We start from the raw sequence: 24,612 nt of genomic DNA, 5'->3' as shown, positions 1-24,612 counted from the left end.
TTGGAAGAAGAGGTTTATGTGGAACAACCTCCAGGCTTTATAGATTCAAAATTTTCAAATCATGTCAACAGGCTTGACAAAGCACTTTATGGCCTTAAACAAGCTCCTAGAGTATGGTATGAGACTTTAGCTCAATTCCTTCTGGAAAGTGGATTTCACAGAGGCACAATTGATAAAACACTGTTCTACCTCAACCATGGAAAGGACTAACTTTTGGTACAGATATATGTTGATGATATCATATTTGGTTCTACAAATGCCAAACTCTGTGAAAGATTTGCAAAGCTAATGCAGTCAAGATATCAAATGAGTATGATGAGAGGACTTAGTTATTTTATGGGACTTCAAGTCAAGCAAAATGAAGAAGGTACTTTTATCTGTCAATCTAAGTACACCAGAAACTTACTCAAGAAATTTGGAATGCAAGACTGTTCAACTGCATCCACTCCCATGGCCACTGCAACCAAGTTAGATAAAGATACTGGTTCATCAGTAGATATTACTAACTACAGAGATATGATTGACTCTTTAGATATATTTGAGATGTCATGTCTAATATGATTCATGTTTAGTTTTCAGATCTTAACAAAAAGGACATATCAGGACTTACTGAAATCAGGACTTACTGGAAGTCGGAACTTAATATCAAAACTTAAGGTCATATCAGAACTTAAGTGCGGGAAGACTTACAGTTACGGAAGGAAGCTGATTTACAGTAGAAGATCGAGACTAAAGCAAAAGAAGATATGCATGGAAAGAGTTAGAAGACTGAAAGACTTGTAGAAGATATCTGATTGATATATTTACACTATATGTGTTATCATTAACGAGAAGATTATACATTGTAACCTAGCAGTTTTTATTGTAACAGAATTTATTCAGTTTCCGTTGGTTATGCTTTACTAAATACTATAAAGTCAGAATGCTGCATGTTTGTTACATTGGACTGAGAGCGGGAATACATTATCATTACACAGCTCTGGAGACTTTGGTCTCGTTCTTATGCTTTTGGGCTTCTCGATTTCATTGATTGGCACAAAACTAGTGAAGACTACCTACTAAAAAAAAACTTAAAACTGATTTCTTTTATCATTATTATGCCATCTTTGAAAGGATAGCTTGCAAAACAAATAATCCATTAAATTAGAAGTACTGAAAGAAAGATTCAAGTTCACAGGAGAAGACAAGGCAGAGGAAACCACCCTCATGTTTCAAATCCTAACATCCAACAACATGTGCTCAGCAAGAAATGGTTGATAGACTGTCTATGTACTTCTATACAGAATACTGAAGTGATCACAAGAGTATCACCTCCAGAAGTTAATATCAGAATGCTTAAAATGCCAGATGGTCTCATGGTGCATATTTAGCTAAAGAATAGGTCCAACTTTCAATGTGCTTTGGATGTTTCAGAAAGAACAACACCAGCTCTTCTCTCCTCAAAAGAGCATTCTGTCTCCTGATCAATATGAAGAAATGGAGTAGCCGGAGTTGCGGCTGTTCGCATGGCGACCGACAGAGTCGATGGAGTTGTGGGCACGGGAATAGGCATCTTCTCTGGAGTTTTATTCTCATTAATAGAGGAATCACTCTTCTGCGAAATGGCCAATGGAATTTTTTTACTTGGAGGTGTTCTATCAAGAACCACACACTGTGGAATGCTCTCAAATTGAATATTAGCAGCAGAATTTGCAGATAAAATGGAAGAATTTGCAGGAGAGAGTGGCTCCCGAGTGGTTCGAGTTTCACGTGCATTAGAAGCAATTGAAGGATGTTGTGCATCTAGGAGACTGGTAACACGCAAGCTTCTCTTACCTAAAATAACAAAAAAAAACATAATGAATTGCCTCTGGGATTACTAGATCTGTTATTAAAAAAATGATCCCTGCAGGCAGTATAATATAGAAGTGAACTGAGCTGCATGTTGAAAACTTTATATTATAGCACAGGCTTTTTCCACTAAGGTTTCTAAGAATGCAAAACCACTGTATCAATTTTTATTCATGATTATAAATATATTTTGTCATGTAGACAAATTAACATGGAACGTCAAAGTTTTCTTGACAGTAAGATGACAAGGTCATTTACAGTAACTAGCAATTCATCAACCCCCTCAACAGTTCTTATAAGAAAAAAATCTGAATAGAAGTTGAGAGATAAGTCCATGGTAAAACAAAAGACTGTTATATAGATTAAATGTATAAGTAACTAAAATGAAGAAGAGCTATGAATCTGGAAAAGAAATGAAGTTGAAGTAGATACCAGAAGATGAAGCCCCATAGCCACCACTTGGTTGGTTTTGCAGAGAATGCTGTTTCGCTGAGTAACTACTCGTGACGGTTTGAGAAGATTTAGCAGTCCTCCCCATAGGTGTTTGCTGAATGTCTCCTACATGCGAGCACCTTTTGTTCATTGCTTCTCTTGTATTTGTTCTAGAACCCTTATTTCCACTTGTTACTGGACTTGGTTTTGAACCAAAAAGTACTTCCTGCTTTGCTAGTAGCTGTCTATGAAGCTTTTTCTGATCCTAAAGTTAAATATATAAATGACATGTCAATCGATAGAAGAAAAAAACCAAGATAGGAAGGCCAGATCTTAAATAAATCAATGTTCTGATAAACCAGGTAACCAGCTAGACTCTTACCCTTTGTCTTTGACGATCTTGCTCTTTCTCTTGCCTTAAGGTGTTGTACTGTTCGAGCATAGAAGTAAGGGGTACCTGAAAAACAAAGAACATGTGAATCTGATAACCACTTAACATTACAAGCAGCAAGGGACATAATTAAAATAATAAAGAAACTGCGGTTGTCTTTGTAACGTTCACCATCAGTAAGATACTAAGATCAACTGAATTCAGCGTTGGACGAAAAATGCTTACCCCATCATATAAAAACTCAGTTCTCCTATCTAGTTCCCAAGCTCTTATTTTCAAGAGTAACGCTTCCACCATTGCTTTATAGAGAAAAGAAACGTTTTAAAAACCCAAAGTTTAAACACAAAAATTTACATATAGACAGGAAAGTAGGAACTAAAAGGGAGCAACAAGTTCATTGTTCATCACAATAGACATTTATAATGTGCTGAAATAAAAAGCTGCTAGGTAATGGTCAAATATGTTTCTTCTGACATAGATCCTAATAATTATGTTATAATCAGGCTTTTGAAATAATAGGAACATCTATGTACCTCTTAATTTATAAAAGGTTGCACACTTAATTTATCCATCTTCCTTTTGAGCAGATGAAAAACATACTCCACGATTGTTGATGTAAAACAACATTTTGGAACTAAAGACCATATATATAAGAACAATGATAACTTAATATATGGATGTACACATGTGTGTGGACATATGTGCATGTGCATGTCTATGTAAATGACTACATATATAAACATTCCATGTGTTTCAGAGCTTTTTATGTTCATGAAGATTGGTTAGAGGGCAGTCATAAAAATACACACCTGGAATTTTATTCACGACGACTCGAGCTTCTTCAGCACGCCTTAAAACAAGATGAGTACCTCTTCCAGAATTATAACGATTGTCATCCTACATAACAATCAATTTTAGGGTTAAGAAGCAAGCTCATAAATGAAACAGAACTAAACTTAAAAACAAATAAATATCCAACCCTATTATACTCCTCCAGCCAGCACTCCTCTTCGCATGCCGCCAACCACTTATCAACCTTCTCAAGTATGTCTTTCCTGCTAAAAGCTTCTTCTTTAACCTTTGAGATTTGAAGCTCAATTTGTTCAAGAAGGTATGAAGGATCAACGGTTCCTAGAAGATGTTAATGGTATGTGATTAAAGTGAAGAAAAATAGTAAATTACTTTATTTCTGTGGACAAGCTGACATATTACTGAAACTAAACTACAGTAACACTTTTGTATTGAAGATATACTTCAAATCAGATAAAATTAGTAGATTTTTCCTAACCTTCAGGAACTCAGGGTCAATTACAGTTTACAATTCGAGTGAACAGTAACAAGTTACAAATACTTCTTAAAATCTATTTTTTGACACAATATTTCTTAAAGACTTAAGTGAAGTCCAATCTACAGAGCCTTTTTAGAGGTTGAGCAACCGAAACGTACCAGACGCTATAGCCTCAACTGAGTAATTTGCTGCATTATTTGCTTCTGCAATCATGTGTGCCTTCCTGCAACGGTCTTCCAAGTCTAACCTCTTTTTACAAATAACTTCTTTCATTTTGCATGACTTTATCTGCTGTAGCCTCAGCACTTCAGCCTCAGCCTGCCAAAAAAGCCTTCCATAAGATTTTTTACTAAAATAACTATCAGATACTATAAGCAACTTCTTGTTCCTCTGAGATTGAAGTGGTAACATACGAAGCTGATGAAGTCTGGAGAGAGAATATTAGGCTCGTTAATTTCATCAACCGAGGCAGCTATATGTTTTGTAACACTGTGAAACCTTTCTTGTTCTTCAAATGGAGTATCCATCAAACTCCACAAATCAACCATAGTTGCAGCTAGATCTTGAAGCTAAAACACAGAGACACTAAAATGATTTGCACAACTGAAAGTACAGTTTTAACGACGACACTAACCTTTTGCAATCTTTGTATTTTCACTTCTTTAAAGTTAGATACTGCAGTAGACAATCTCTCAACTGTATCAACACTGTAATTTTTCGAGCTTGAATCATCAAGAGTGAGCTGGACGTCTCTGACTGTCTGTTGGAAATCCACACCAAGCACCACGCATAATGAATTCAAAGTATTCAACAGGTCCAGTACCAGCTTCAAACGGTCACTCTAGAAATTAAAAAGCATAAAGATTAGAGTAGAGAAGCTTTATTATGCAAAGTGCTGCATCATGAAAAGCTCATGACGGTATGCAATTACATAGGTACAGAATATTTACTTAGACCATCATGTGTTTAAATAGGTACATGCTCCATGAATGTCATCATGACGGTGTACAGTTAAATAGGTATATGCTCTATGAATGTCATGCTAAACCTTTTAGAAACTCCCCTGGAAGCAATGAATATATATATTTGTTATGAATCCCTTCCAACTTCCAGGACATAAATGCATATCAAATGAAGCATTTACCTTCTCCTTCTCTAGGTCATGTAACTGACTCTTTAACCCATCCAATGTTTTCAAGGACAAATCACTCTCATCCATGACCTTAATATCTGAGTAATCTTTATCGGATATATACAGCTCTTTTGAGATATTATAAATTTTATCCACAACTTCAGCAAACTGATTCAACCTCTCAACTTTCCTCTTCCGCATCTCCTTTAGTTCAGGCATGATTGCTTCCAGTTCTCTCTTCAAGCTCCCAGTACCTTGCACAAACTGTAGTAATAAACCAGGATGACAAGTTATAAAACTAGAAAGAGCTCATATAAAGAACAACCAAGATTGAATTTCATATAGAAACCTTTTTTATTGGTGTCATTCTCTCCCCAATTGCAGAACAGATGATAGCAAGTTCGGCTCTGGATTCAGCAACTGCTTGCCGCATAAGATTTCTGTTATGGCTTGCTTGATCCACTCTTCTTTTATATGCTTCTAGACACTCTTGTTCAAGTTGAACGAGCATTTTGTCCCTCTCACTGGAAGACTCCCCAACTTCATCCCAAATTGTCTAATTCAAAATTCAACAGTGAGAATGAAAAAGTCATTAACCCATGATTTTTTCAACAGAAAACAATATAAAATGATAGATGTTACAGAGTTAAAAAGGGAGAATTGCAATCACACCTGCAGCTCTGATAATAGAGAATCACACGTAGTTTGACTTGTTTCCTTCTGTAGGAACTGATTATTATTGGTGAACATGCTTAGAGAACTATCCTCTGGTAAAAAGCAGAAAGAAAACAGAATGAATGCAGCGAATTTTTCTCTGAAATACAATATCAGCAGGGATGCACGCAACATATATTAATTGATAAGGAAGCTAAATACAGGATGTTCATAAAAAGGTAAAACAATTTTTCAAGGCGAGTCTCACAAACAAGTTCTCATTCAAAGTGTTTATAAGCTATTCCATTCTCCCCTCCCCCCTTCCCCTAAGACCACACAGTAATTTAATCTATCCGTTCTAAGGTATTCTCTTTAGCCTAGAATACACAAAATCACTTTTGTACTCATAAAGGACTTTAACATGCTCTGGGCAAAAATTTATGATAATAACTCAAGCTGCCTAAGCACAACTTAATTACCAAGACTCACACACAAGCTACATATCAAGTACATACTAATAACTCGAATGACAACCTTTGCACCTCGATTCAAACAAATTTCTTTAATCTTTCATATACATTTCCGCTAACAAATTGGTCCAAATTTTGATAATATAAAAATTAATTCGACAAGAAATCCACAAACTATGATCATTTCAAAGCTAATCACTATCACTAATTCTTTCGATTATAACAAAACAAACATTGTTTATACGTAATTTTATAGTAAACTAACACACAATCAAACCAAAATGTAGCTAAACAACATACACACATATATATATACGCAGAGATATACACACGATATGATCAAATCACTATGACTTTTACTTTTAATTAAGAGAGGTTAAACATTTTTGTAACGCAATGGAACTTAAAGTGACATTATATACAAATTAAGCGTAAATGCACCTGATCAGAAGTGAAATAGTAGCCGGAGAGTGACGTAATCGCCGGAGATAAACTAATTTCCGTCGAGAATTGAGCGATGATCGGCAAAACCCTAGCAAAAGGTAACGGAAGAAATGATGTTATGTATATGTGTGTGTATAAATGCAGGAAAGATATGATTAGGGAGAAACCAGAGTCCGCGGGGGTTTATATATGATGATGTTTATGGTGAGTGGCTAATTACCCGGCTCCGTTTCATTTTTTGAATTTAGAAAAAAACGTTTATATTTATTTGTTTAAAGTATTAATTCCTTATATTGTGCTCCCGAGTTCAATCAGAAAAGAATGGAACGGAAGAGAAATTTATATATTTTTCCTTCACAGCTGTGCTCTCGAATTTTTTCAGGAGAGAAGAGAAAAGATTTAGAGAGAGAAAATTTTCAAAATTTTTCAAAATTTTCAAAATTTTTCATCCAAAAGTTTCATTCCCAAAAATGGAACGATTTGGAAAAAACTCTCACATCCTTTTCAACATATTTCCCTCCAAAATAATATTTTCAAAATTTTCTCTCTTTGGGAACATCTTAAAAAAAATTGCTTCTCTTCTTTTCCTTTCTCTTATCTTCTGTTCTCTTCTTTCATAAAAAATTTGGGAGCACAACATTAGTTCCCGACATTTAAAAAGAAAGTAAAGTAAGTCGGGCGTAAATAAAGTAGTTTTACTTTCCTCCGTAAGTATGTTCCCGAGTTTTTAAAAGGAGCGAAAGTAAGTGTTAATGAATGCAAATTTGATAATTTTCACTCCAAAAAATGGGATGAAAAGTACTTTACCTTCTAATTACTTTCTTTCTTCTCATTAAAAAACTAGGGAGGAAGCCCTGCTGTGCTCCAGAGTTTGAAAATGGAGAGAAGAGAAGAGAAATGATAATTTTAAAATTTCCTTTCTGAGTCATGCTCCCGAGTTTTTTGGTGAGAAAAGAGAAATGATCAATATAGAAAATTTCCTATAATTTCCCCCCAAAACTTTCTTCCCAAAATGGGAAGATTTGGAAAGATCTCTCACATTACCTTCTTCCTTTTATCACTTTCTCTCATTTTTTAGACAAACTCGGGATCACATGATTGATTTATTTTCTTCTACTATTTATTTTCTCTTCTCTTCTCTCACAAAAAATCTCGGGAGCAGCGTAAATGTCTTTATGACGACTGACGAGGGGAAAGTATGGCCACGGGCTAGTTCGGGACGACTTTTGAAAAAAACAGGAATCAGAACTATATATTTCTGGTTTTAAAAACTAAAAATAGCAATTGTAATTTATCACCGATTTTAATTTTTGCTACATTTTTGATATGTTTAGTTCAGTTTTAAAACAAAATGAAATAAAATTAAATAAAAAAATATTATAACTAGTAGCAGTGGCAGAGCCAGCCATAAATGGTAGTGGGGAAAAATTAGTAAAATATTATTTCCTCTACCTCATATTACATGTCCGTTTTGAAAAATTATAAATATTAAGATTTAAAAAAATTGGCCTTAAATTTGTATAAAAATAGGAAATGAACAAGTAATTTAGGGTAAAATTGCCCTAGCCTAGTAGAGAAAGCTTAATAAAATAAAGAACTAGTTAGTTTACGGAGAGTTATGTTTTAATATGTTGGTGATGCTTATTGTCAGTCAAGTTTAAAACTGAAAGAAGTTACTAGTGCTTGCAAGTTGCAAGGGTGCAAGTGCAACTTTCGGTGACTCCAAGAATCATTGCAATGTATGTACAATATATTTTCACTACATTCTCCAAAGTAATAGTCTATAGACTTGTAGTTTAAAACATTCAATTGAAAATGTGTATAACATGAAAAGAAGTTATGCATTGGTATTTTGGCATAATATAATTTACGAAGTGAACGCAAACAGTTGAAAATATACTATGTTGATCTATATAGAAAAAACCAACACCTAGTATAGTGCAGGGGATCAATCATGAAAGTTCATATATTAAGTCTTTTTTTAGAATGACTTATTCGATCATAAATAGCCTTGAAATGTATAGCTAGAGATTCATGGTTTTTTTCTTTCAAGAAAATTTATCATCTTCATCTAATTAAAAATCACGCATGTTGTCTCCGAACACTTAAACAATAGGACTTTAATGTATAGAAATTATCTCCTTAACCCCGTGAGTTTGTTTAAAATACGAATAAATAAATTATGTGATAAATAAGTTACATGATTATTGATCACAATATTTCACAAAAATCTCTCGTTGAGTGCGAGTTTACGATTTTTGAATGACAACACTTAGACGAACTTTATTTTACAAATTATCTAAATAACCAACGTCTAGGAGACTTATACATTTCCAAATCATGTGTGTTACATCGTAGAATGAAAACGAAAATAATTGATAATAAGAAGTGAATCAAAAATACGTTTAAAACATAGAAGTAAGACAAACAATATAACGACGATGGGAATAAAAATTCACAACGCATACACAAAGGTACATCAAACAGTTAACATAAAAAACAACGAAAAGTAAACCAAGATCCACTTTATAAGGAGAAATGGGATTCGATCGTAGAAAAACCAACATAAACGAAAAGTACGGGGAACAAAACAAGTTCATGGCAAAAGCAAATATAAACATAAAGTCATTCGTCATCAGGGTTGTCGACTTGTCGTCCTTGGGGTATTTCATCTCCACATCATCAACTGGAGTATCAAACTCATCCAAGGGGAAAGCATCGTCGGGAAATTCTTTGTTATAAATCTTCACAGTATCGAGCATGTCCCAAGACTTCCACTCTCCCATGTGGTACTCCAATAAAATATCCACTCTGGTCCTCATAATTTGTTGGTGGACAACCTTTTCAGCTTCAGAACGCATATCATGCTCAATGGACTGCACCTTGGTGGCAAAATCATCAAACTCCTTATGCAAATTATTCATGGCGGCTAGCCTTTCTTTGGCTGGAACCTTTGTAATCTCTAAATTATTAGCACAAGCTTTATGCTTCACTTCAAGTTCTTTGTTCATCTGTATCTTGCGATTATAAATCTCACAAGCAACAAAAACACTTTGGAGTGTCTACATAACAACATGGATATGTTAAAAAAATGGCAACATGAAATAAATAAAGTACAAAGACAAAAAAAAAATCTTATGACAAGACATACGTGAAATGCGTAACTAGCGCTATCATTAAGAATGTCTTTGTTTTCTTTAGCAGAAATATCTTCCATTGACCGTGAAAGTATCATGTCGTCAAACATATGGGCAAATGTATAGGGATTTGCGTGGAAAACATAACTTTAAGTCAAAAGTGGCATAAAAATATCAGAGCTGATAGTCATTGGGCTTGCAGTAGGGCTCATCAAGGGACTCGTTAACATGGGGGCTTTGGAGGACCCAGTTTCTGTGGACTTTTTTCACGGAATTTTTTGTTGAACAAATATTTATCAGAAATGATGAGGGGCTTAATGACCGGGGGTTTAAATTCTACAATCAAAAATCATGGCTCAATCCATGATAGTAAAAGAATCCACACAAACAAAGCCAAAAAGAGATATGTCATATAAGAGAGGACACGATATATAGCTTTGGCGTACATTTATCCTGAACTCATCTCAATATTCTGATCACTCTCGGGGCTCTCTAAAGTTTTGGAAGAGAGACTCTGGATGGATTGAGATGGCATGACAATATGGGAAATAACCAACTTGCCCTCAGTCCTATTTGCAACAGTCTAGGACCCAATCTTCATTGAACACCAACTTCACTCTTTGGTTGTGACTTCTTCATATTGGAAACAAATTCTTCAACATTAACTTGTCCGGCATTTCGTATGGGTCTACCTAAGCAATTAGGCCACAACCTTGTAATAACTGACAGAGTGCGGATCTTGCTAACGATCGCCTTAGTAGTAACATTGCTTTCATTAAACTCAAAATCACAGTCTATATTTGATAAAAATAAATAATAAATTACAAATAAAATAGATCAAAATATATATACGAAAGAGGAATTGAATGACGACGTGTTATATGATAAATTTGAGGGAAACAACGGGATGTCATACAGAGAAGCAGACAAGAAATTAAAGATATTTTGACAAGGAGACAGGAAAAATCGGAAAATTATACAGTGCATCATGAATATAGTAAAAGAGGTCAAGACATGAAGAAAAGAATGAACAAAAAACAAGTTATTGTCAAGAATAATACATGTGTTGTTCCAGCGTTCCAAGAGATAATCGACACCTTCACCAAGTGTTTTCTTCTCGGCAAAAATGTAATATTTTTTTCCAGTTTCTGTCATTGACCACGTCATTGTTAAGAATCAAAGGGTCCTCAGTGTCCTTGTTTGTAAAACCAATCCTACAGTTGCTGAATTTCTTAAGACCGTATGAGTTCTTCACGACTTCAACATCAATATTGAATCTGTGTTTCTCTTTGATAGCATCAAGACATGCCAATGTCCTCCATGCAAAAAGCATGAGTTGTCCATTGGATACATTCAACGTCTTCAGCACATTCACGATGAATTTGGAAAAAGGAAACGTAAGGCCGACATTAAAAAAATAGAAATAGAAGCATACCCAACCTTTTTTGTATGAATCAGCCCGTATAGACGAGTCGGGCATGATGATGTTGACATTAGTATGGAAAATCAACTTCATCTCTTTAAATCGATCCGATTTCATAACACTAGGTTGGTTATTGTTAGGGCGAAAACACGCGCTAATATTCACGCAAGTATACGCGTTTGCAAGTAGTATAAGATATAAATCAGATTCGTTCCCACAGAGACTGGTTTAGGTTAAGTTCAATTTATGCACCTATGCAACAATGTATGGTTATAGCTCAATGCTAAGACAAATAACAAATTGGGTTTTTATTAAACTAAGAGATTATACTAAATAACATTAACTAAGAGAATTGAGGTTGAATTACTATATATGACAAATATAGGATTCTAACTTCATTAAATACTTCATTCAATAGCCTTTTCATTCTTAACCTTAGCATGTGATGGTGATGACACTAATCAGATAACACGAAACTGATAAACGCCAACTTTCGTTGCACGAGTACCATTCCACCAGACATCCACAAAAGAGATAGAAGCTGAATATGCACCAATTATATTGAGACCCTATATGTCTATAGAATTTGACAACATAATGGTTTAAGCATAAGTTATCCATAATGATTACATAGGGCAAGTAAAACAGTTAGAGTTACCCACTAATCATGCATACAATACATGAACCTATGCTAGCATGGCAAGTTCTAAACCTCTATATTCACTTTCGCTTCAATAGAGATTAACACGTTATCTTATATGTTAGCTACGCACATAAGACGAATAAGCACAACCAATACTAGGATATCAATCAATCACCACACACCAAGATATCGAAACAATTAACTATTGAAATCCATAAGTAAATCCGCTCGAACCTCATGATAACGATTAGCTCATAATTGAACTCATCGTCACCATGGGTTCCAATGAAAGCATGGTATAAACAAGGTCTTAATAAACTGAATAATAGTTAAAGTATGAATAAACGAGATCTAGGTTGAACAAAAATGAAAACGAGCATCCAAAATTACAACTAATTCAAAGAATCACAAGTTGAAAATAAGATCTTCTTTTTCAGAGTTGTTCTGTGCTTCTAGGTCTTTTCCTTGGTATCCCAATCTTCCCGGATGATGAAAACCCTTTTTTTAAGTATATATACGCCTCTAGTGGACCTGGACCCTTAAAATCGTCAAATTCCACTCAAAAAAGGCTTTTTCAGTGAAATAAGCGACCAACCGCGCCTCGGGCGGCCGCCTCAGCTCTCCGGGCGGGCGCCTCAGCTCCCGGCGGGCGCCTGGAGCCTGTCTGGAAAAATTTCTGATGAATCTTATTTTGGCCATAACTTGAGTTCTACTCGTCAGAATTAGGCGATTCAACTGCCCACACGAAGCTAACGAGATTCTCTACAACTTGACAATGGCCTTGGCTTCCAAATATGATCACCTTTTATAATATTTCGTTTAAAAGCTCATTTCTTCCTATAACTGATACCTGAAATGCAATAACACAAAACACATCAAAATACCAACAACTTGAGTCCAAAATACCAATTTAAGCTTGTAATAAAGCATTCCAAGTGGATATAAAATCCACTTATCACACCCCCAAACTTGAATCGATGCTTGTCCTCAAGCATAAATAGACTCAAAACTATAAAACAAACATAATGCATGAATGCAACTACGTGAATGCAACTAAATGATAATGCAATCGATCCCCTCAGAATAACCATAACCAAATGAATAAGCCAATGCCTCTAAGAATGCAATGACTTTAAACAGAGCTCGAATAAATCCCACAAACCAACTCACAAACCAGAAACGTGTGTGTGTGGAATGCTTAACAGATATCTCTCGATACTAGATCAATAACCATAACTTATCTATCATCGAAACAATCTAAAGTTTATAAACATAATAGACAATAAACGCATTATGACTCACAACACCTCCTTTCTACTAGAGTTATACAAGGATTCACACTATTATTGAACACATAGCAAAGATGCTTATTTGACCGTGCAATGAATGAGGTCCCAAAAGACTTATGCAATGATACCCATGTAGCGAGCGTTAGGTTAGCGGATCCTAGACTATAAAAGCCTTAGGTCACTAGGTACAAAGTCCCCTAGAACTTAATAACTCGAGTATTAAAGAGCTCACTCTTGATCAGTTATGCATAAACACATACTTTTTTTCTTTCTTTTTTTTTCTCTTTTTTTTTCTTTTTTTTTCAACAATTTCTGAATGAGTGCGTTTCGCTCCATCTCATTCAACCCTAGACTCCTCATAAAAATATGAGCCGGCTACTAGCCATTTGACGCCTAGCCTTACAACAACTAGCAATGAAATCCAAGTTTTTCTCCAGATATGTCTTTACGAGAATATCACAAATTCTAAATATAACCAAGTGATTAAATCTCAACAACAAACAAGTATGATCATGATCTAGATCAAAAACAACCCTATAAGACTTTGTAAAAATATTTGTTTCTGGCATGCAAATTAATTCATTAAGACTTAAACATCCCTCTATTCGTCATCACCACACTGAAATCAACATCAACTTATCAAATATCATAGTTCATCTTAAGGGATCATGCTAAATATGCATGCAAATGTAACTATATAAAATCATATAAAAAAACAAATATGTCCTAAATGAACAATCATGCAAAAATATGAATGAACTAAACTAAACATGCAATATGAATCTATATGAATCTATATGGACACACACTACTAATCCTTACATTATCACCCCCAAACTTAAAATTTTCAATGTCCTCATTGAAGGTAATAATAAGGATTTCAGGCATACCTAGTCATCAGAAAGATCACCCTCTTCGGGTGGAGGATCAAGTGGCCAATTAACCTCGCCACTAGTGTCTCAGAAAATAGTACCGAAAGCGTGTGTCAAATCTTCATCAAAATGATGGTGAATGTCGTGCATGGCCTCCATACGCCTAGTCACTCGCCTGTACTGCTCATCACCAACACCAGTCCTATCAACTACTTGTGGCGCATGAGAAGAACCCTCTGTAGGCACTGGAAGATCCGTCCAGCCACTCTCTACATCATCAAAAATATATCCCAACCCCTTATCATGGGGTGCACCTAAGAATGAATAACTCAAGTGATCTGGCTTTCGGTTGAGCTCAAGTATGGGAGCTTCTTGAATAAATGGTTCAAAATGCTCCTGAGAAATTTTCAGCTCTGCTAACCCAAGATAATCGAATGGCATATCCAACTTCCTCTTCCACGGAGGTGCATTCAAAACCTGTAGTTGCTCTACTTTAAAGCACTCCTCTTTAGCTACGGGTAACTTTATTTCCTTGAACACATTAAAAGTGACCTTTTGATCGTAAACCTTCATCGAAAGCTCTTCTTTTTGCACATCGATCATAGTTCGGCCTGTAGCCAAGAATGGTCTTCACAAGATGATGGGAATCTTCTTATCTTCCTCGAAATCAAGAATTACAAAGTCAGCAAGGAGAAAGAGTTTATCCACCTTGACCAAGACATCCTCCACTATACCTCGTGGATAAGCGATGGAACGGTCAGCTAGTTGCAATGACATGTATGTTGGTTTTGGATCAGGCAGACCAAGCTTCTTGAAGGTAGATAAGGGCATTAGATTGATGTTCGCTCCTAAATCACATAAATATTTGTCGAATGACAAGTTTCCGATGGTGCAAGGAATAGTGAAGCTTCCAGGATCTTTAAGCTTCGGAGGCAACTTCTGTTGCAGCACAACACTGCATTCCTCCATTAGAGCAACGGTCTCTAAGTCATCGAGCTTCACTTTTCGAGAGAGAATATCTTTCATAAACCTCGCATATCTAGGCATCTGTTCAAGAGCTTCAGCGAAAGGTATGTTGATATGAAGTTTCTTGAACACCTCCAAAAACTTCTCAAACTGCTTATCCAGCTTTTTCTTCTGCAGCCTCTTAGGAAAAGAAGGTGGAAGATAGATCTGTTTCTCCCCTGAATTACCCTCAGGAGGAATGTGTTCCATAGTAGTCTTCCTTGGTTCCACCTCTGCTTCCTTCTGCACTTCTTCTTCAGCCACAACTGTATTTTCCAAAACTTGAGATTTTTTAGGCTCTTCATCTTGCTGAATTTTGGGGCTTGCGACCTTTTCAGACCTCAAGGTGATGGAGTTCACGTGTTCTTCAACTTTCCTCTTCCCTGGATTTATTTTTGTATCACTAGGAAGCGTTCCTGGTTGTCGATTCAATAAGGCATTAGCAATTTTCCCTATTTGGTTATCCAGAGTCTTGATAGAAACAGCCCGACTTTGGCATATAAGAGCCTGGTTTTGCACATAAGCCGCAACTCCTCCAATTCATATTTTTCATTCGAAGATAGAAATGCACCATGAGTTGTTGTTTTGGTGTAATTTGTTGCTGAAAACCAGGAGGGTTGAATAGCTAATTTCCAAACTGCTGGAATGGCTGTTGCATCACATTCTGATTGTTGCTCCAGCTGAAGTTAGGATGATTCCAGTTGTCAGGATGATAAGTGTCTGGAACTGGTTGCTGCGATCTCTGAAAGTTGCTCAAAAATTGAGTTGAGTCACTAGATATAGCGCATTGCTCCGTCACATGCGGACCTGCACACAGCTCACAAACACTAATTATCTGCTTGACACCATAGTTAGCCAGAGAATCGATCTTCATAGACAACGCCTTTAGTTGAGCAGTGATAGCCGTATCTGTATCCACTTCAAGAACTCCTGCTACCTTGCTCTGTGGCAATCTCTGGGATGGATACTGATATTCATTAGCAGCCATCAGTTCAATTAGATCATAAGCTTCCTCATAGCTCTTTACCCATAATGTTTCACTTGCTGCTGCATCGAGCATGGGTCTAGACTGTGCTCCTAACCATTGTAAAAACAATTGATGATCATCCAATCAGGCATTCCATGATGAGGACACTTCCTAAGCATCTCCTTATAGTGCTCCCAAGCTTCATATAAAGATTATCCTGATTGCTGCGCAAATTGAGTAAGAGCATTCCTGATTCCAGCTGTCTTCACCATAGGGAAGAATTTAGTAAGAAATTTCTGAGCAAGATCTTCCCAAGTAGTAATCGAACCAGCTGGTAGAGAGTGTAAGCAGCTCTTAGCCTTGTCCCTCAGAGAGAATCGGAACAGTCTCAGCTTCAGCATCTTCAGAAACACCGTTGAACTTGAAGGTGTCGCAGATCTCAATAAAGTCTCTAATGTGCATATTGGAATCTTCAGTTGGAGAACCCCCAAACTGGATTGAATTCTGCACCCATTAAATTATGCCAGGCTTGATCTCAAAGGTATTAGCTGTGATAGCTGGCCGGATAATGCTAGATTGAATGTCATTGATCTTGGTTTGAGAAAAATCCATCAAGGCTTTCGTTCGTGCTGCTGGATCTCCCATTGTAATGAGTACCTGAAACACAAACAAATAAACTGTGAAAATAAAAGAATCTGAGTCAGTGAACTTTAACGACCACTGATAATAAGCACATAAACTAAAAATAAACACCGAGTCCCCGGCAGCGGCGCCAAAAACTTGTTAGGGCGAGAAAACGCGCTAATATTCACGCAAGTATACGCGTTCGCAAGTAGTATAAGATATAAATCAGATTCGTTCCCACAGAGACTGGTTTAGGTTAAGTTCAATTTATGCACCTATGCAACAATGTATGGTTATCGCTCAATGCTAAGACAAATAACAAATTGGGTTTTTATTAAACTAAGAGATTATACTAAATAACATTAACTAAGAGAATTGAGGTTGAATTACTATATATGACAAACATGAGATTCTAACTTCATTAAATACTTCATTCAATAGCCTTTTCGTTCTTAACCTTAGCATGTGATGGTGATGACACTAATCAGATAACACAAAACTGATAAACGCCAACTTTCGTTGCACGAGTATCATTCTACCAGACATCCACAAAAGAGATAGAAGCTGAATAGACACCAATTATATTGAGACACTATATGTCTATAGAATTCGACAACATAACGGTTTAAGCATAAGTTATCCATAATGATTACATAGGGCAAGTAAAACGGTTAGAGTTACCCACTAATCATACATACAATACATGAACCTATGCTAGCATGGTAAGTTCTAAACCTCTATATTCACTGTCGCTTCAATAGAGATTAACACGCTATCTTATATGTTAGCTACGCACATAAGACGAATAAGCACAATCAATACTAGGATATCAATCAATCACCACACACCAAGATATCGAAAAAAATAACTATTGAAATCCATAAGTAAATCCGCTAGAACCCCATTATAATGATTAGCTCATAATTGAACTCTTCGTCACCATGGGTTCCAATGAAAGCATGGTATAAACAAGGTCTTAATAAACTGAATAATAATTAAAGTACGGATAAACGAGATCTAGGTTCAACAAGAACGAAAACGAGCATCCAAAGTTACAACTAATTCAAAGAATCACAAGTTGAAAACAAGATCTTCTTTTTCGGAGTTGTTCTGTGCTTCTAGGTCTTCTCCTTAGTATCCCAATCTTCCCGGATGATGAAAACCTTTTTTTAAGTATATATACGCCTCTAGTGGACCTGGACCCTTAAAATCGTCAAATTACACTCAAAAAATGCTTTTTCAGCGAAATCAGCGACCAGCCGCGCCTCGGGCGGCCGCCTCAGCTCTCCGGGCGGGCGCTTCAGCTCCCGGGCGCCGCCCCACATCCCGGGCGCCGCCCCACATCCCGGGCGGGTGTCTGGAGCCTGTCTGGAAAAATTTCTGATGAATCTTATTTTGGCCATAACTTGAGTTCTACTAGTCAGAATTAGGCGATTCAATTGCCCACGCGAAACTAAGGAGATTCTCTACAACTTGACAATGGCATTGGCTTCCAAATCTGATTACTTTTTTATCATGTTTCCTTTAAAAGCTCATTTCTTCATATAACTGTACCTGAAATGCAATAACACAAAAACACATCAAAATACCAACAACTTGAGTCCAAAACACCAATTTGAGCTTGTAATAAAGCATTTCAAGTGGATATAAAATCCACTTATCAGTTATCACGAGCGTCGAGTAGGTTGGTTGCAATCCAATCGGAGTTTTTGTTTGACATTATGGGGGATTTGTTATTGTGACACTCAAACTACGGGTGGTTTTCTTAGCCATTACTTGGAAGCAACCAGAGGTTTGGTTTTTTGATTAGAACGGAAGAAGAATGCGGAGAAATAAAGACATTGAAAGAGGGTTTATAAGTAGTGTATATAGGGAGATGGGGAGATAGCAGATAAACATGGAGAAGGTTTTTTGATAATAGAGAAGCCAATGCATGTATATCACGAGGCATGATTACACGCGTATCAATAGGAGATGAATGATTCACACACGGTACTTGTATCTACACTTAAGGCTATTGATTTTAATTCTTGGTTAAAGATTTTATAAATTAAATTTCCTAATTATTAAAATCTGGGGCTATTGTTATGTCTGGAATTTTTGTCATGTCAAGACATGATCAAAACATGAACAACAAATTTGCGGGCGAGACATGAAAAGAAGGAAAACACGAGATCAGATGGTGAAGGACTAATAAAGTAAACGGGAGACTGGGTCTACTACTACCCGAGTCTGTAGAGATTGCAGTTGAGCATTAAAACCTGTAAAAACACACATTCACACATCCTACCAGCATATAGTCGAGTAGTAATTCGAAGATCATTCAAACATAAACGCATACACTTACGCACATTGCACAAGTATATAGTCAGAGTGGTAGCTAGAGTTGATGAACATAGAATTACCATTGGAAACTCATCCATGTATAAAAGTTCCACATTATATCTTTGATTATATTATAGTAAAATTCATTAGGTTGGTTACAAAATCCCACCCGCGGTTTTTATCATTTCACGGTGATTTTTTGGTTCACCAAATTATTGTGTCCTTTACATTCTTGTTCGATTTGTTTTGTTTATTTACACGAATTGATTAAATTGATCCTTAGTAATTAATTTATAAATTTTGGTAAAAACAAATTCTATTGATTATGTCGTAAGTTTAATTCATCTGATCAACTGTTAAAAAGTATCTAGAATTGCATTGTATATAACTGTTACTCCCTCTGTCCCATTCATTTCTCTACACTTTTCTTTTTGGGGTGTCCCATTCAATTCTATACATTTCAAAATTTACCAAAAATATTAAAAATTTTATAATATAAAAATTAACTACACCCACTCATATTCACTATTTTCTTCCACTACACTAACTTTATACATTAAATATTGATTGACCCCACCACTTTACCCACTTTTCTTACTTTTTCTCTCAACATTCCATTTTTTCTTAACCTCCGTGCCCAAATCAAATGTATACTTCTCAATGGGACGGAGGGAGTATATAATAATTAATGCCACTGCAAGTGGTTTGGTAAGTACTTGATGTTAATGCAGCAATTAAAGATAAATTGAAAAATCAATATAAGTAATTGAAATAAGTACGTCATTCATAATTCTTTGATTTCAACTTAGAAATTACTCAATTTAAGTCTTTCTTTTCAACTTGCAAGTCGCCCGTAAGTATTTTTTTAACATTTAAGTATCTTGTAAGGGTATAAATACGTACACTTACAAATGTAAAGGTGACAAAATGGTTATATTGTTCAAGGTATGCTGTGATTTGTTTCTTAGTTGTTGAGGTTAATTTTGGTGATTTGTTCAAATTAGTTTGGTAATTTGCTGGTTCTCACGGTTCCGATTAGAGCATCACCCTAGGTATGTGTAACTATAGTTAATTTCATCGAATAATGGTAGTCCAACTTCTCTGTGATTATTATGGAATACCAAGTTTAGAATGGTAATTCTGTTCATAAATCTTGAATTTTAAATTATTATTATGTATATTTGTTAATGAACCAGTTACTCTTAAATTTTAAAGTGTTAGAAAATGACCATTTCCAGAATCTTATATTATTCTAAAACTCCCCTCACTCGAAAGTCCATTTATGGGTCGAATAGTGGATCACGGGCGCCTATCTTTGGGGCATAAATTTGCCATTCGTGTCCCTCATAAATTGTGAGAAATATTGGGGGTGGCAGAGATCGAACCTGAGTCTTCTACCAGCCTGAGCTCTGATACCATGTTAAGGAACCACTTACTCTAAAATCATAAGGTGTTAGAGAATGAACCTTTACAGAATCTTATATTATTCTAACAGTATTGTTGATCAATTTGCTTTGACGAGCATTAGAGAAACTAGCTGAGGAGCTTATACAGACGTTTACTTTGGAATTAATTCTGAAGGTTTATTGCATCTATAGATGCTTCCAGAATTTATTGTTCTATTTCCATATTAGTTTGGTCACTTCATTCTTCCTTTTGTTGTTTGTTGGTTTTGGTGTTTCGAATGTGTTGGTAAGAAAGCACAGAGGCTGCTTGTCATACACTTTCTCTCCATGAGCAGCGATGATATATGGTATTGAATGGATTTGGATGGAGGAACTCTATTCGGGCGAGTTTGATGACTTGAGCAAATGCAGTTTGTACTCAACACAAGCTTGTGCACCATCTTTTCGAAGTTTGAGGGTAGAAGCCCGGATAAACTAAAGCTTCAAATAGAACACCAGCTCGATGAAGAAGTTTTACAGGTACAATCACCATCTAAATTCTTAATTTCTTATATAATTTAGTTAGTCCATTTCCAGAACAAGAATTAACTTAATTATTATTGTAGTACTTCTTTGACATCCTACTATGCCTGATTAACTGTTGCTTTAGATACTTTTGATAAAGATCAACACTTCGAACAAATTCAATCGTTTTCAATAGGGGTGAACGCGGTGCGGGCGGTGCAGTTTTTTCCTCAAACCGCAAACCAAACCGCACATGCGGTTTGCTCAAATTTCCAAACCGCAACCGCACCGCGTACCCTCGAAAACCGCATAAACCACACCACGAAAATGCGGTGCGGTGTGGTGCGGTTCGCTGCGGTCTATACTTTACAAGTTCAAAAAAATTTAATAAATACAAAACTTACATTTAATCAAATTTCTGAAAATAATTTTAGTCAATCAGAATGCAACATCTTAGTTCACTAGTATAAACAAGAGATTTTGGTTTTCCTAGTGCAGAAATACAAACAAGAGATTGTGTAGTCTCATTTTTATTTGTCAGAAGATCGTGTGGTCCATTTGAATTTCTTAATGAATTTAACATATAATTCTAACTCAATGAGGATGTTATGGCCATCTGGTGAAATTCAGTTTAACTAAGAACATATAATGGTTCTTTATGTTAACCGATAGGAATATAAGTGTATATATATGTATATATATATTTATAATATATTAAATATTGCGGTGCGGTGCGGTTTGAACCGCATTTCAGAAATTTAAAACCACAACCCGCACCGCACCGCGCGGTTTATTAAAAATTCAAGTCGCAACCGCACCACGAAAATTAAAAACCGCGTTTTGCGGTGTGGTTTGGTGCGGTGCGGGCGGTTTTTGCGGTTTGCGCGATTTTCTGCTCACCCCTAGTTTTCAACTAAAGTAAACCGTGTCATTGTGTTTTTTCTCAGTTTTGAGCTAGGAAGCAAGGACACGGGTGCGGGAGTGCGAATACGCAATGCGGGGATACGAGAATTCGACAAATATAAAAAAATGGGAATACGAGTGCAGGGGGACACGGGAAAAAATAAACAAAAAATTTGTATTTATTTCATGTTAAACATAATAAAACTTACTAACAAAACCAAAAATTGTATGAAAAATTAATCAAATGCATCATTTATTAATCTAAAACACAAAAATACAAGTAAAATCTTTTAGTTTATGTACAAATAAATACGATAATCAAGACTTTTGTAGTAACTAATTGACATGGATAATTAATTTTGTGAATGTAGTTTGCTAAAATAGATTTTAACTACGATTTCTAAAGATAAAATTTCATATTAGTAACAGGGAAGAATCCGCATGTCCGATACGGGAATACGTGTGTCCGAGAATCCTCGGCACCTACCCAAGTGTCCCGGCTTCTTAGGTTTTGAGGATAAGTTTCTTTCTACAGGTTCCATCAGGTTGGAGCTTCAGTTTATACGTAACAAGATTTGGATATTATAGTTTAAAATTAATAAAAACTCAAAAAGATTTTGTAAATTAGCCCTGATAATACACGTACCGTTTGTATAACTAAGTTAATGCCCGAGTCATAAATTTGGGTTTATTATAAATATACCGGATATCTTACCCGTGCTTCACACACGGAATTATTTTATATACGATCATTTTTTAATTTTTAAAGATATATATTGATGAAGTTGCGGTAATGTGTACCAATATTTTTATACCAATATCATCATGTATAAACAATCACAAAAAACATTCGATAAAGTCTCTTCCCTTTTCCTGTATCACTTAATTTTCTGGGTAAATACTGTAATTAAAAACTTTGAAGAGTTCTAATTTTTGTATATAGTTTAAGCACGTTCATAGTTTAAACATGAACCACATAACGGAAAGGATAATAATCAAATTACAGGACAATCTAAATGCCATTATAAATTCATGGTCCATTAATTTACAAACTTGCAAAAATATAAAGATCATCCAAAGTTTGAAGACAACCGTATTAAAGCAACAAAGTTTATGTATGCAAAACAGTAAAAAATAATGGAACTAAAAATTAAAGTTAATTATCGAAGTTCTGAAATGAAAAAATGAGATAATGTTCATTCAAGATTCCTCGACAAGGAGCGATTGTATGAATCTTGAGTCCGCTACAAAACTAATTTACTTTTCCTGCATAATGGAATATGATATGATGTTACACCAATATGAAGAAATGCCAAACTGTAAGTATATTCCGTATGATAAATCACATCTCATGGTGGGTAGAAAGACAACTGAACACCCTTTTTAACTCGTTTGCTGGTCAATAGAGCTGAACCTGAAGTAGCTGCACCATCGGATATACCGGGAACACTTGTCTGCAAATTTGGATGTAGTATGAAAATATTTATCAATTCAAAAGCTCACAAATATCTTAAGGATAGACAGTATGGTAGCTATATGGTGCAATTTCTTTAATAATTCTTAAGATGTGAAACATAAAGCTCACATTTGTATAATTTGAAACGGAAGTCCCAACATCAATGTCTTCAAGCACAGAAGAAGTGTTAACTAAACATTCATATGCATCATGAGCATAATATATTGTGCTGCTAACTAATATGTTATCATCAGTGAGCTCAACTTTAACAGTAATTTCTCTTCCCACAATTTGCTTCATGTTAGGAAATGAATAACACACAGGGGGGTGAATGTGTTTTTCTGTTTTTGAGCTTTTCTTGAATCTTTTATGGTTGAACAAAGTAAATTAAATCTTGTAGTAAAAATATGTTCATGCAGAAATTAAGCTTGCAGAAAATAAAGAACACAAATCATCAAAACTCACTTAATTTTATATTAAAATTAAGAATGTTTTACTACAAAATTTCTAGGCTATTTGTTGATAAAGAGCTTAGCTTCTTCTTGAGAGATTTACAAGATTTTCTATCTAAATTGGTACTTCTGACTAAAAAACCAGTGTTATCTCTATGAGTTCTCTAGTGCATTTCTTGACTTCTCGATAAGTCATTTTTGAGTTCTCGAATGACTTCTCTATAACACTAAATCTGTGACTTGTAGAGATCTTGACTTATAATATTTTTCCTAAAACAGATTTATTCAACTCCAAGCTTCTTCATAATTCATCTAAAGCATGATCTTCTTGATCTTCTTCCAGATAGAATTCTTAGGCTTGACACTGTTTATAGAAAAAGACTCCAGTCTACTCGTTTGACATTTTTACAGACTTTAAGTGTTACAAGTACAAAATACAAATGAAGATAACAATACAACTTACTTAGGGTTGACAAATCGTCTTAGTCTTGTTAAAGTACAGACATGTCTTGCACAATACTTCACATGTGGAGGATATGATGCATGATCCTACAAAGTATACAATCAGTAGATAAGTTGATTTAATCATAAAAATAATAACATCTGTTTCGGATAAAATAATTAATTGACAGTAATGTGACGCCCTCAATATCGGGGTTAGGAAATGAGGACCCACACACCTTTAATCTAATAATTAAATAAGCATAAACCCCGATTAACTACTAACAGGATCAAACAGGATAAAATATGAGATAAGATTACAACTACCAATCATAAAATATAACTTACAACCCCAAATTAATATTAAATAAACATAATCGATTCTGGCTTGGAACCGACAGATAACCCATTGTATCTTTACAATTCTCTGGCTAAGTGCTTGTTCACTCAAAAATACCACTACCTGCTCTGGCAACCGGAAGTCCTCAACACGATAGGGACCACCAGGTACGCTCTTACGAGCA

General features: G+C 35.5%; 1 protein-coding gene and 1 non-coding gene across 3 annotated transcripts; one reads left to right on the top strand and one right to left on the bottom strand.

The window, feature by feature from the left end:
• Positions 1-1,119: 1,119 nt before the first annotated feature.
• LOC141693678 (65-kDa microtubule-associated protein 3-like) lies at positions 1,120-6,848 on the bottom strand. 2 transcript variants are annotated; one of them, XM_074498829.1, is made up of 13 exons: positions 6,639-6,848; positions 5,746-5,840; positions 5,423-5,629; positions 5,086-5,337; positions 4,576-4,782; positions 4,355-4,510; positions 4,100-4,259; positions 3,633-3,784; positions 3,463-3,550; positions 2,879-2,952; positions 2,645-2,719; positions 2,263-2,527; positions 1,120-1,815 (listed from the first exon to the last, which is right to left on the bottom strand). In XM_074498829.1, exons 2-13 carry the CDS (start codon positions 5,821-5,823, stop codon positions 1,391-1,393), a joined length of 2,139 nt encoding a protein of 712 aa, XP_074354930.1. In that variant the 5' UTR covers positions 5,824-5,840; positions 6,639-6,848; the 3' UTR covers positions 1,120-1,390. The 2 variants fall into 2 exon arrangements, with proteins under 2 accessions (XP_074354930.1, XP_074354931.1); XM_074498830.1 differs by lacking the exon at positions 4,355-4,510.
• A 9,279-nt stretch (positions 6,849-16,127) lies between these two features.
• LOC141694751 (small nucleolar RNA R71) lies at positions 16,128-16,234 on the top strand. The gene has a single exon (XR_012564035.1). It is a non-coding gene; the product is annotated as a small nucleolar RNA R71 (small nucleolar RNA).
• The last annotated feature ends 8,378 nt before the right edge of the window (positions 16,235-24,612 follow it).

The sequence above is a fragment of the Apium graveolens genome, chromosome 10 (assembly GCF_009905375.1).
Source record: "Apium graveolens cultivar Ventura chromosome 10, ASM990537v1, whole genome shotgun sequence".
NCBI classification, from domain to species: Eukaryota; Viridiplantae; Streptophyta; class Magnoliopsida; order Apiales; family Apiaceae; genus Apium; species Apium graveolens.
Note: the sequence above shows the minus strand (reverse complement) of the source record. Positions and strands in the feature narration are given on the sequence as shown.